This window comes from Eschrichtius robustus, chromosome 11 (genome assembly GCF_028021215.1).
Source record: "Eschrichtius robustus isolate mEscRob2 chromosome 11, mEscRob2.pri, whole genome shotgun sequence".
Classification (NCBI taxonomy): domain Eukaryota; kingdom Metazoa; phylum Chordata; class Mammalia; order Artiodactyla; family Eschrichtiidae; genus Eschrichtius; species Eschrichtius robustus.
The window spans coordinates 100371553-100383852 of NC_090834.1; the positions used below are offsets into that span (position 1 = coordinate 100371553).

Consider the following 12300-nt stretch of genomic DNA (forward strand, 5'->3'; position numbering starts at 1 on the left):
ACTCTTCATGATTAGTATTAGTATCATCTTTATTCATATTCATGTGATGATTATTATTATTCACTTTCATTTCTAATTGGCTTGCTCAATGCCACATGGCTAGTTTAAGAACCAGGATTTAGATCCTCGTCGGCTGATTCAGGAGCCTGCACTCTTAGTGAGGCACTATATAAGACCCACTTAGGGGTCAGGGCCAGTGGGGTTTTCTTTTTTTTTCTCTTTTGGCCACGTTGGGTCTCCGTTGCTGTGCGCGGACTTTAGTTGCGGCAACTGGGGGCTGCTCTTCGTTGTGGTGCACGGGCTCCAGGCACGCGGACTTCAGTAGTTGCAGCACGCTCAGACTCAGTAGTTGTGGTTTGCGGTCTCTAGAGCACAGGCTCAGTAGTTGTGGCGCACGGGCTTAGTTGCTCCGCGGCATGTGGGATCTTCCCAGACCAGGGATCAAACCCGTGTCCCCTTCATTGGCAGGCGGATTGTTTGTTTGTTTTTTTATAAATTTATTTGTTATTTATTTATTTTTGGCTGCGTTGGGTCTTCGTTGCTGTGCACGGGCTTCCTCTAGTTGCGGCGAGCAGGGGCTACTGTTTGTTGCGGTGCGCGGGCTTCTCATTGCAGTGGCTTCTGTTGTTGCAGAGCACGGGCTCTAGGCACGCAGACTTAAGTAGTTGTGGCTCGCGGCTCTAGGGCGCAGGCTCAGTAGTTGTGGCGCACGGGCTTAGTTGCTCCGCGGCACGTGGGATCTTCCCGGAACAGGGATCGAACCCGTGTCCCCTGCATTGGCAGGCGGATTCTTAACCACTGCACCACCAGGGAAGTCCCGGGCCAGTGGTTTTTAAACAGTCCTCTTTAGAGCCCAGAGTTTAAAGCAGTGCCTCAGGCCTTCTCCCGCAGCCTCCTCATCCCCACACCTCTAGCCTCGGTGAAGGCTATTGAGGACAAAGTTGGGTAAGAAGAGGTTTGTTTTTATCTATGTTATACATTAAGGTTCCTTATAAAATTTCCATTTTTTTTAAAAATTTATTTATTTTTGGCTGTGTTGGGTCTTCGTTTCTGTGCGAGGGCTTTCCCTAGTTGCAGCAAGCGGGGGCCACTCCTCATCACGGTGCCCGGGCCTCTCACTATCGCGGCCTCTCTTGTTGCGGAGCACAGGCTCCAGACGCGCAGGCTCAGTAATTGTGGCTCACAGGCCCAGTTGCTCCGCGGCATGTGGGATCTTCCCAGACCAGGGCTCGAACCCGTGTCCCCTGCATCGTCAGGCAGACTCTCAACCACTGCGCCACCAAGGAAGCCCATAAAATTTCCATTTTTAAAAAGTATATCTGTTTAGGGACTTCCCTGGTGGTCCAGTGGTTAAGAGTGCATGCTTCCACTGCAGGGGGCCCGGGTTCTATCCATGGTCGGGGAACTAAGATCCTGCATGCCATGCAGTACAGGAAAAAAAAAAAAACCTTCCAAAAAGTATACATGTTCAAAAATTTTGTTCAGCCCTCACATACCACGACATCCTTATTTTATAGGTGAGAAACTGGAGGTCCAGAAAACCTGTGGCCGGTATCAGGTAATTAGTTCTTTGCAGAACTCAGACCAAGTTCTTTTTAAAATGCTACCTCTGTTTCAAAAATTGAGTGAGGTATTCCAGATACACCACCATTGAGGGGGCAGGATTTTCCTCTCACCTTTACTTCCCGTGAGGGGGGAATGAAGTTCATTGTCCAGCTCTTGTGCCTGTTTGACCGTTTCTGTTCAGTTAAGAACAGGAGCAGGTCACAGGAGGTTACGGCAGCACCTGCTTCTTCCTGGATAAAAATTACACCTTAGCTCTGAAATCTCTGCTTCCAAGGGCACACCCTGTCCTCCCATTTCCAAACAAAAATGTGAAGGAGCAACACCTGAGAGGGCTGGACTAGTTGGCCTCTGGATTAGAGTGCGAATGGTAGTGCAATGCTAGGCTTGAAAGAACTTCCTCGATGGGCTGCTGGGCCCTTTGGGAGCTTATGGTGCCAAGATCCTGCTCTACATTTTAGTGTCCAAAGCTGCCTCCATCCCTCTGTAAACTGTCAGGAGACTGTGCCTGTGCCAGAGTAGCTAGCCCTGTCGCTACTGGAGAGAGACTTTCTTTCCTGCTGGCTGGGGCCTCCTTCCATAATGCCACGTGGCTTCCCACCCTGGGCATGTGCAGCCTGTTGTGTTTCATGTTATCAAAGCTGTCTAAGACAGTGCCTCCCCCCAGAACCAAGCCTTGCCTTGGTCCTCCAACTCTCAGGAGCCTATCAGGATGTACAGAAGACAGGGTAACACCCCAAGGTGTGTACACAGTACAGAGGGTTCTTACATATCAGCCCAGCCCACTGGTTCAGTTCCACAGAGGTGGCTGGAGATGGCCATGGTTAGCCCCAAAACCTGATCAGATTGCCATTATGTGCCACACACAATCCCTAGGGAAGAATTTTCAGACCCTGATCAGAAATGCTCACATTTCTTTAAACCTTTGTATAATATAAACAGTTCCTGGGGAGTTTCTTTTATTCATTCTAAAAATTGCCATGAAATTGTTATTATATCTGACTTAGTACTTTGCCTAGAACATATATACTGGCCAAAAAGTAATAGTCACTTGATGTTGGGCTTAGTCATAATCAAATATAAAAACTAAAGAGTCTGGCTTTCTGCCCCTGTTTGAACACACTACACATACTCTGGGGAGTAATGAGTTGGCAAAGGATAGTGTTAATAATGGCCCCACAGGTGTCATTGGAAGCCATTGCTTCTCATTCCTTTTGTAAAATCATTTCCCTTTCAGTAAACTAATTATCATTTTCCTCCATTTACAATATAAAACAACAGTGCTGTCAAAGAAGATAAAATTTAAGAACACAGTCTGCTCTTCTTCTGGGGTTTTGCTCGACAGGAACATGGCCCTAGGATGTGGACAATCTTCCTGTGACTTTTGGTACCAAGTGCCACATGGGGAGTGAAGCTGTCAGATGTCTGCCCCCTTCCTTTCCCCTCCCCCAACTCTCCCCGTCTCCCTTCCCCTCCTTGCAGAGTAGCACTGAGATATTTACTCAGCTGTGGACTGGTACCAAAGCCTCAGTGCCCTGGGGAAAGGAAGGGGTCGTATGGTCATGCCCTGAATTACCCATGTCCTTCCGAGCATCTCTTGGCAGAGCAGCCTGGCTGGGAGTGAGTGTCATTTGGAATGAGCCTTCACAACCCCTGCATAAAAGAATATAAAAACAATTGCAGCTGAAAATTGGAGAGTCCACTCATGGGCTGTGGTGTTCTCTGGCCTCTGTGGTAGTTCCTATTGAGATCATGCAGCCAACCAACTAGAGGTTGTTGAGTCCTCTGGGATTCTCCGTGGCTTGGTAGCATTTCATTATCTCCGGCTCCAGTCTCAGCACTAGCTCACTCAGCCCTCAGCATGAAGGCAGTCATGCAAATGAACTCAGACTAAACCCCAATTCATCCTCCAGAGTTTTGGAGGTAAAAACCCTTGATTCAGGCTTTGGGGAAGGCTTCTCTGAGTAAGGAACAAAGGTATGGCCCTCATTCCTTCCATCTGGCACTCCTCCACTGGTCTCTTTTAGTGACACCATTCTGACCCTGGAAAAGGCACCGTTTCCTAGGAAGAGCAGGACGCATCTGAATCTTCAACCACACACTGCCGCAGTTCTTCTGAGCAAACGTGTGGACACACGTGGTGGTCTGAGAGGAGGATGTAGAGATGACTAAGCTGCCCCCGCAGAGCTTCAGAGACCAGAATTTCCACAGCAAGAAGGCAGACCAGATGTAGAAAAGATAAGAGAAGGTCTTCAATCCTTCTTTTCCAAGGAAGGAGGAAGTGAGAACGAGTTAGCCCTTGAATATATTGGGCCTCAGTAATTTGTGACAAGATTAGTTTTCTTAGCCAAAATAACCTCATCCATCACTCTCTAGGATTAGAGTAGGGCTAGCCAAGAAAAGAATATTTTGAGTCAGGAGTTGGTTATCTTGAAAACTCCAGTATTCATTTTAGAGTTGTAACAGTAGTAAAATGAATCACTAAGAAGTAAACCCTAGGCGGCTTCTGATTTTCACGGTAAAATTGGTGATCTATTCCAATGAAAATAAATATTCGAGTTGATTGGATTGAGCACTTGATAAGAAAGTGCTAGGAGTCAGCAAGGCCATGGAATGTAGTTATACCTTCCATAATGTATTGAGTTCACTGAGAGCTGTGGTACCTACCAACCAGGATGTTTTCCATTTTCAGCACTTTACAGCTCCTGGCACCTCCTCACACTGCCCTAAACTTATAGTCATGCCTCCTGTGCCTGGAGATCCCCCATCTCTGTGTTCACACAGTGACCAGAAACTCGTCCCTCCGAATTGTCATCTGGGTCACTGTGCGGTGCATGTTTTTATTCAATCATTCCTTCAACAGATATTTACTACTATATGCCAGGCATTGTGCTGAGGGCTTTAGTTAAGGCCAAAGATGCCTTAATTTCAGGACTTCAAGTTTTAATCAGTTAATAATTATTAAACAATTCTCCCATTTATTGAGCATTTTGCTAATTTTTCAGAAAAGTTCCTTATATACAAATTACCTCATTTGATTTTTACAACAATCACATTAGGTAGGTAGTGTGATAAGTCACATTTCTAAGAGGAAACCAAGGTTCAGAAAAATTGTCTAACTTGTCCAAGTCATACTGGTGGTAAGGAGTGGAGGCCGGGTTTTGAAGCCAGGTCATCTGATTACATAGTCTGGGCTCTGCACTAACACAACTGCCCTGCCCACCTGGAGGGTATCTGTATGTTTAACTTAGATATTGGGTTGGCCCAGAAGTTCATTCGGGTTTTTCCGTAAATGTTACAGAAAAACCCAAACGAACTTTTTGGTCAACCCAATAAGTCTTTAACTTAGATGTAAAGTTTGTCAATCACCTGGCATAAACAATCCTATCATCAGAAGTCAAGTCCCCCACTAACCAGCCAGATCACACCTGCTAGAGTAGAACTTGCAGGACCTTTGGAGCTAGACAGGCGTATGTCTGAATCTCAGTCCTCCCTCCTCTTACTAGTTCTGTCTCCTTGAAAAAGTAATTAACCTTAAAGAAACCCTAGTTCCTTTATTTCTTAAAATAATAGTAGCAAATACTAACAGAGCACTTATGATGGGCTATTATTCTTAGTTCTTAACATTAGCTCACAACAACTGAATGATGTTGGTACCATCATTATACCCACTTTATAGATGGGGAAACTGAGGCATAGAGCACTTAAAGGTCAGTAATTTGAAATCAGTGGCAAAGCTTGGATTTGGACTCAGGCAGTCTAACTCTAAAGTCCGTGCTATGAGCCACAATGCTGTACTGTGCTGCCTCCTGAGGTGATAGGATTGAGGGTGTAGAAACCTCTGGTCCAGAGCCACACAGTCAATGGAACTATTACAAGGTTTAGAATAAGAAAATTTAACAGCTCTGACCACCCACAAAAAGAGAAGCACCAATTTGTGGGGAGTGTTCTGATTTTGATCTTATACCAGAGTCGTCTTATGTCTTTGCCTTTGAACTTTCAGGACCTGCTGGCTGAAGCTTTCCTAATTGTGGGGGGATTCCTTTAGAGAAGGCATCTGTTGGTACACACCGCTTACCTTCCCTGCACCTGCCAGGATGGAGAGCACCGGCAGGTGGGAGGGGATGAGAAATGGCGGTGTAGCCACCAGCACAGGTGTACTCATCCCCCACCTTCCCATGGCCTCCGGCTCAGCAAAGGCTATGGTGCTGGAGCTGCAGTCTTTCCTGTTGACAGTAATTAGAACCTTTCAGACTTGATTTCTTACATGAAAAAAATCCCAATTCACTTGAATTGTCTCCTTGATCCAGTTCACCTGGAGCTATTTAGTTCCTGCAGTTTGTTTGGGGAGGAGAACAAGCTATTAAGCCTTCACACATTACAGTTGATAAGATCAAGGTGCTGAAAATGTTAGTTGGGTAAACTTTGGAGCCAGACTGCCAGAGTTTGAATTCCAGTTCCAGCAATTAAGCATGATCTGAGTTTTTGTGTCTGTGAAATGGGGATAACCATAGTGAAGATTAGATAAGATGAGATGGCACAGGTAAAACTCTTGGAAGATCAGTGTCTGGCCCATAGTAAGTGCTCAATAAATGTTAACTGTTAGTATTATTATCATTATTAAGCCCATCCAGCCCTTAGACCCCAGCCTAGGATCTTGCTCTGGGAAGCCAAGTCCCCTTCCTGTCCCCCAGGCTCTGGAGCCTTCTCTCCTCACTTACCAGATGATTCCATCTCTCTACGCCTCCACGTCCTTATCTGTGAAATGCGGCTGGGAATACTAGCGTCTACTTTGTGAGGTTGTTGTGAAGGTTAAGTGAGCTAATTCAAAGCCTGAGCACAGAGCTCAGTGACCCGTCAGTCTCACTACTGTTATTCCTGAAGCACAAAGGGCTGCCTGGAAGGCAGATCTTTGAGATCTTGGAGAGCTCTTAGAGCCAAAGGACCCAAAATAGGCACAGGAGCATTTAGGGTTAACCAATGCCTGAGTGTGAGCCTCAGGAGCTGGGGAGACCGCTGGCTTGTTGGGAACGGAGGAGGCATTAAGTGAATGCAGACTGCAGAAGAGTATTCAAAAACAGGTTCGGCTCAAGCAATCCGACTGAATTTTCAAGGCAGAAAAATTTTAAAGGGGTTTAAGCATTTACACTCAGCAGGAAGCACCTTCCTCCTCTCCTGCCTTTGCCCCCAGGATTTAAAGACAAAACCAAATAGCTCCTGTTGTTTGGTGTTACTATGTTCTAGACGTTCTGCTGAGTACTTTATAGACATCATCTTTTTTGATCTTGACTTCAACCCTTAAAGGTAGGTGTCATCATTCCCATTTTACGGATGAGAAACTGAGATTTAGAGAGATTGAGCAATTTGCCCAAGGTTGCATACCTGGGAAATTGCAGAGCCAAGATTTGAACCCCAGCCAGGGGGACAGGAGGAGGACAGCTCCCATTTGTTCATCCGTGTTCTGATTTTGGAACAACACTTACTGCTCACCATTCTCCCAAATACCCACTGTACAACCCAGGAGTGTCTCCAAGTGGCAGATGCCTCTCCCTTGAAATTATCTGGCCTTGATATTATCCCACTTCTACTTTAATAGAACTGCTGTCTTCCACAATTAAACTGGCCAAAGTTGTTTATTTGCCTGCACTTCCCGTTCATCTCTTTATCTGACTATCTTCCTCACTTTACGTTTGGGATAGTCAAGTTCCAGAAGTGGTGAACAGGATGTATTCTGTTTTTCTGATGTATTTAGTATTTCCAAGAACTGTTGTTGCATTGGAGAAGTACAAAATTATTTTTGTAAATCGTTCTTCTACCCTTAGGAAGCAAGTATTTGAAGCACATGGGTTAGAATATCATCAAGAACCTAGAGAGAGCTGAGGGTCTGGAAACCAGGAGGCTGAGATCGATTCCCAGCATTGTCTTTCTTGATTGAACAAGGGGGTCATACAACTCTCTCTCGGCTTCTCATTTTCCTTTACCCTGTTTATCTTCCCAAGGATATCTTGTAGATAATTTGGGGGATAAATATGAATAACTGTGAAATACTTTGACCCCCCCAAGAATGGTATCAGATCCATCCACCAAATCTTAGCCTAGAAAAGCGTTAATGGGGACTCCCTGGTGGTCCAGTAGGTAAGACTCCAAGCTCCTAATGCAGGGGGCCTGGGTTCAATCCCTGGTCAGAGAACTAAGATCCCGCATGCATGCCGCAACTAAGAAGCCCTCATGACGCGACTAAAGGTCCCACGTGCTGCAACTAAAGATCCCACATGCCGCAACGAAGATCCCGTGTGCCGCAGCTAAGACTGGGTGCAGCCAAAATAAATAGATTAATTAATTAATTAATTTTAAGAAAGAAAGGAAAAAAAGCATTAATGATTCAAAGATAGAACTTTCCTTTATTTAGTTCCTGCCAGAACTCACTTCTGTCTATACAGGGGGTTTTGAAGTGAGAATAAAGTGGGAACATATTAGATTCAGTGGCTTTTCTCCCTTTCGTCTTTCCTGTCCCTCACCCCAAGTCTGCGAGCCCACAAGTGGCTATTACTCCTTCCCTTGAAGAACAAAACCTCCTACGAGGCTGTGCCCTAGGTCAGGCGAGTGAGGAGAGGAAAGTGCACACCCCACTGTGGCTAAGATGAAGGCCGCAAAAGCCATCTTGATCCTTTGACCTACATTGACGCTGAGTCTGTCGCTTTGGTGTCCCTGACTTTGGCAGTGTGGTTAGTCTAACTCTATGCCCCCACCTTGAATTGAGCCTTGATGAAAAAGTAGTAGGAACCCAGGCCTGTCCCTGGGGATTTGGGGTTTTTATCTTGGAAAAGCATCAACCAAACTATCAGGGACAGGAGATCTGGATTCCTGTGGCTTGAGCTAACTTAGGTCCAAAGAAACCAAGTGCCTGTGATCATCATGTTCATTCCCCAAATGTGGCCATGCCCTCTGGATTCCCTTCTCTCACTCATGCTCCCAGTTAGGAGGGCTTCTGGGTTGCTTGATCTTGCTTTACCATCAGCACGTTGTTCCATATTTGAAATGCTTTGGTATATGGAATACTTGTGGATTGCAGCTGCCTGACTGATCTAAAATCTCTTGGCTTTGGGACATGCAGTAACAAAACAACTTTTAAGCATCAGTGTATTTCCTCTCCCTTGGCATTCTATAAACCCCCCTTAGATTTACCTCTCTGGGTTTTCTACTGGGCCACAGAGCCTCATCCTGGCTCATCTCTCCCAAAGCACTGCTTCTGTATATCAGGAGTCATTTGGTTGCCTTGATTGTATATCTTGGATCTTTGTCTTGGCTTCCTATAATAGGATGACCAGATTTGTGTGCAGGCATCCAAAAGGAGCCAGGCTGCACAATACTGGATGACAGAGTAAGAAGGTCTGTGGGTTGCTATGCTGTATTCTTCTCCTCCATACATTGCAAGACTGCATTTGCCTTAGTACTGCTTGCAGATATTCTGTGGATGGTCTTTGGGCATGTTGTGGTGAATGTTACCATGCCAGAGAATTTCAGCAAACTTAGCCAGCTCTGAAATGACTCATTCTTGTGGATTTTCATACATAAGAAGGCTAATAAAGTTACCCCTCTAATTCCCCCTTCTTACCCGACCGTCTTTCAAACCAGTGAAGCTCCTTAGGCCAAAGTGTTGTAGCTGGGTGCCTCCCATCCAGGAAAAACTTTGTAGAAGTATTGATCTTAAAATCTCACCCTTGGAGGGTTAGTGGCTAATGCAGCCTTAACACTGACTCACCTTTAAAAGAGCAGCTCTACTGAGAGTAGGTCTGAAACCCATGAAATGACCAAAAAGACAGCAGTGACTTCACATGCAGAGATCTAATGTGTTCCTATCCATTTCCACTCCAGATCTGCTGACCATGAGGGAATATCACTGCTTGCTGCAATTACTGTGCCCAGATTTCCCGCTGGAGCTCACTCAGAAAGCAGCCAGGTATGTCTCCTGGGCTTTTGAAGTCAACTCAGCCCCCTCTTTGGCCCGGGCTTCTGAGAGAAACCTGAAATGTATACAAACAAACATACCATTAGGGGAGAATAAAACTGATAAGGAAGAAACTGGCATTTGGAGAGGGGTCTATTTGGGATTTGCCCAAAAACATAATACTTTCTGCATTTCCAAAAGGAAGCCAAATGATCTTTGGTGGTTTCTGCGGGGAGTTTTAGGGGCTGCAGATAAAGTTGGGAGGTGGTGAGAGGAAAAGGCAAACACACACACACACACACACAGGCACGCACACAAAGAAATATCCCTAGAGGACATTCTGAGAAAATATGGGGCAAGTTTGGCAGCAACTTGTGATAAAGGGGGTTGAAGTTCCAGACTGGAAAACATGAAGGTGATAAAGCCCAATTGAGGGGGGAATAAATTGTATTACTTATACTAAAAGAAGGTTTTCAAGATTAGTCCAGAACCAGGAAGACTTGGTAGAAATAGTTAGAACCCTCTAATTTCTGTGTTTGGTTTCACTGTCATTCACATTTTTTAACCAAATGAGGTAGTTGGGCTATGCCTCAGTTAAATTTTTTTTTTAATTAATTAATTTATTTAATTTATTTTTGGCTGTGTTGGGTCTTCGTTTCTGTGCGAGGGCTTTCTTCAGTTGCGGCAAGCGGGGGCCACTCTTCATCGTGGTGCGCGGGCCTCTCACTATCGCGGCCTCTCTTGTGGCGGAGCACAGGCTCCAGACGCGCAGGCTCAGTAATTGTGGCTCACAGGCCTAGTTGCTCTGCGGCATGTGGGATCTTCCCAGACCAGGGCTCGAACCCGTGTCCCCTGCATTGGCAGGCAGATTCTCAACCACTGCGCCACCAGGGAAGCCCCTAACTTTTACTTATTTAACTGAAAACCTGAGCTAAGGCAGCAAATGGAAGTATAGCAAAAATCTTGTTTTCTGAAAAATGCCAGAACAGAGGATTTTTAGGAAAATACTCTGTATTATATCATACATGATAGATACGTGTCATTAGACATTTGTCCAGACCCATAGAATGTACAACACCAAGAGTGAATCATAAATCTAAACTGTGGACTTTGGGTGATGATGTGTCAATGTAGGTTCAACGATTGTAACAAAGGTACCATTGGTGGGGGAATGTTGATCTGGGGGAGGCTGAGCACGTGTGGAGGCAGGAGGTATATGGGAAATCCCTGCACCTTCCCCTCAATTTCACTGTGAACCTAAAACTGCTCTAAAAAAGTAGAATCTAAATAATAATTTTTTCAAATGCCCAGGTTCCCTAAATCAATTAGTCAAGTATATTTACAGGGGAGAGTTGACTAGTGAACAGGGAGGGGCTTAGGGGCACCGACCCTCTGTGCAGTGGAAAATCCAAGTATAACTTACAGTCAGCTCTCCATATACACAGTACCTCCATATACATGGCTCTGCATCCGTGGGTTCAGCATCTGCGGGTTTAACCAACCGCAGATTGCGTATTTGCTATTGAAAAAAATCCACATATAAGTGGACCTGTGCAGTTGAAACCCAGGTTGTTCAAGCGTCAACTGTATGTTCACATCCATCACCACAATCAATTTTAGAGCATTTTAACTACCCCACCAAGAAATCCAGCACCCCTTAGCCATTACTTCCCAATCCCCCCATCCTCCCTAGCCCTGGACAACCACACTATGTCTCTATAAATTTGCCTATTCTAGACATTTAAAATAAATGGAATCATATGATATATGGTGGTCCTTTTTGACTGGTTTCTTTCATTTAGCCTTATGTTTTCAAGGTCCATCCACGTTGTAGCAGGTCTCAGTACTTCCTTTCATCAAATATTTCTTGAGTGCCAATTTTGTGCCAGGATCTATTCTGCATATTAGGGCTACAGTGATGAATAAGATATAGTTCCTGCCCCTCAAGGAGCTTGCCATTTGATTTAGAAGTGGATCCCTTGGGTACCAATCACAGCCTGCCACCACTTTGTGTCACATCACCTTGGTTTCTGTCACTGCACAGCAGCTTCCGTCCTCCTGTCCCGCTCCTGAAAGGTAGCGGGCGAGTCTGAGGGTGAGCCTTCTGTATGATTTTCAACCCCAGCAGCCCCGTTTTTGCATTTGCCCCACCCATCTCCCAGACCCTTCCAAACAATCTGATGTGTGTAAGCATGGCAAGATTAGACTAGAAGGAATAGAACCCTCTAAGATCCACAGATTTGTACAATTATTGATACCAAGGGGCTTCTGGAGTGGCATTCCCCTAGCTGTGTCAGAAGCTTACCTCCTCCTCCTCAAGAGCTCAATAGAAACTTCAGACCTTTCCATCTGAGGAAGAGGAAGCAAGGTAACCAGTCCATGTCAATAGCAGGGAATGTGAGGGGATGATGGGGATGCCAGTATCAACAACAGAAGGGCCCCAGGTGAGCCTCAGGATACTGGCTACGAAGTTAGAGATGAACTCAGGACTCAGGCTTTTGTGTCAACCCCGCCTCCCCAGTGCCCTGCTTTCCTCACTCCACTCCAGCTGGTGTGTGTGTTGAAAAATTTTTGCATACATCCCAGAAAGTGCCCTCTGATTGTTTAAGCTATTCTCATCTTGTCCTGAAGGTCAGGATCCCAACTTCCTCACACACAAACCCAGGCTTCTGACCAGAACTGCAGATGGGGGTGGTTAGGCCTCCAAGGCAGTTACTCTAGCTGGAAGAGGCACTGCCCTCTCCTGTCTCACTGCTGGTCTCACTGTATTCATGGCCCTGAGGTCTGGG

General features: G+C 45.6%; 1 protein-coding gene across 3 annotated transcripts in view; it reads left to right on the top strand.

Moving 5' to 3' along the window:
* The window catches only part of CSTPP1 (centriolar satellite-associated tubulin polyglutamylase complex regulator 1), a 200900-nt gene that overhangs the window by 168606 nt on the left and 19994 nt on the right, over positions 1 to 12300 (top strand). For all 3 annotated transcript variants that reach the window (XM_068555019.1, XM_068555020.1, XM_068555021.1), the window contains one exon: positions 9439 to 9523. In XM_068555019.1, coding sequence (XP_068411120.1) covers positions 9439 to 9523 — 85 coding nt within the window. The remainder of the gene's footprint in view (positions 1 to 9438; positions 9524 to 12300) is intronic.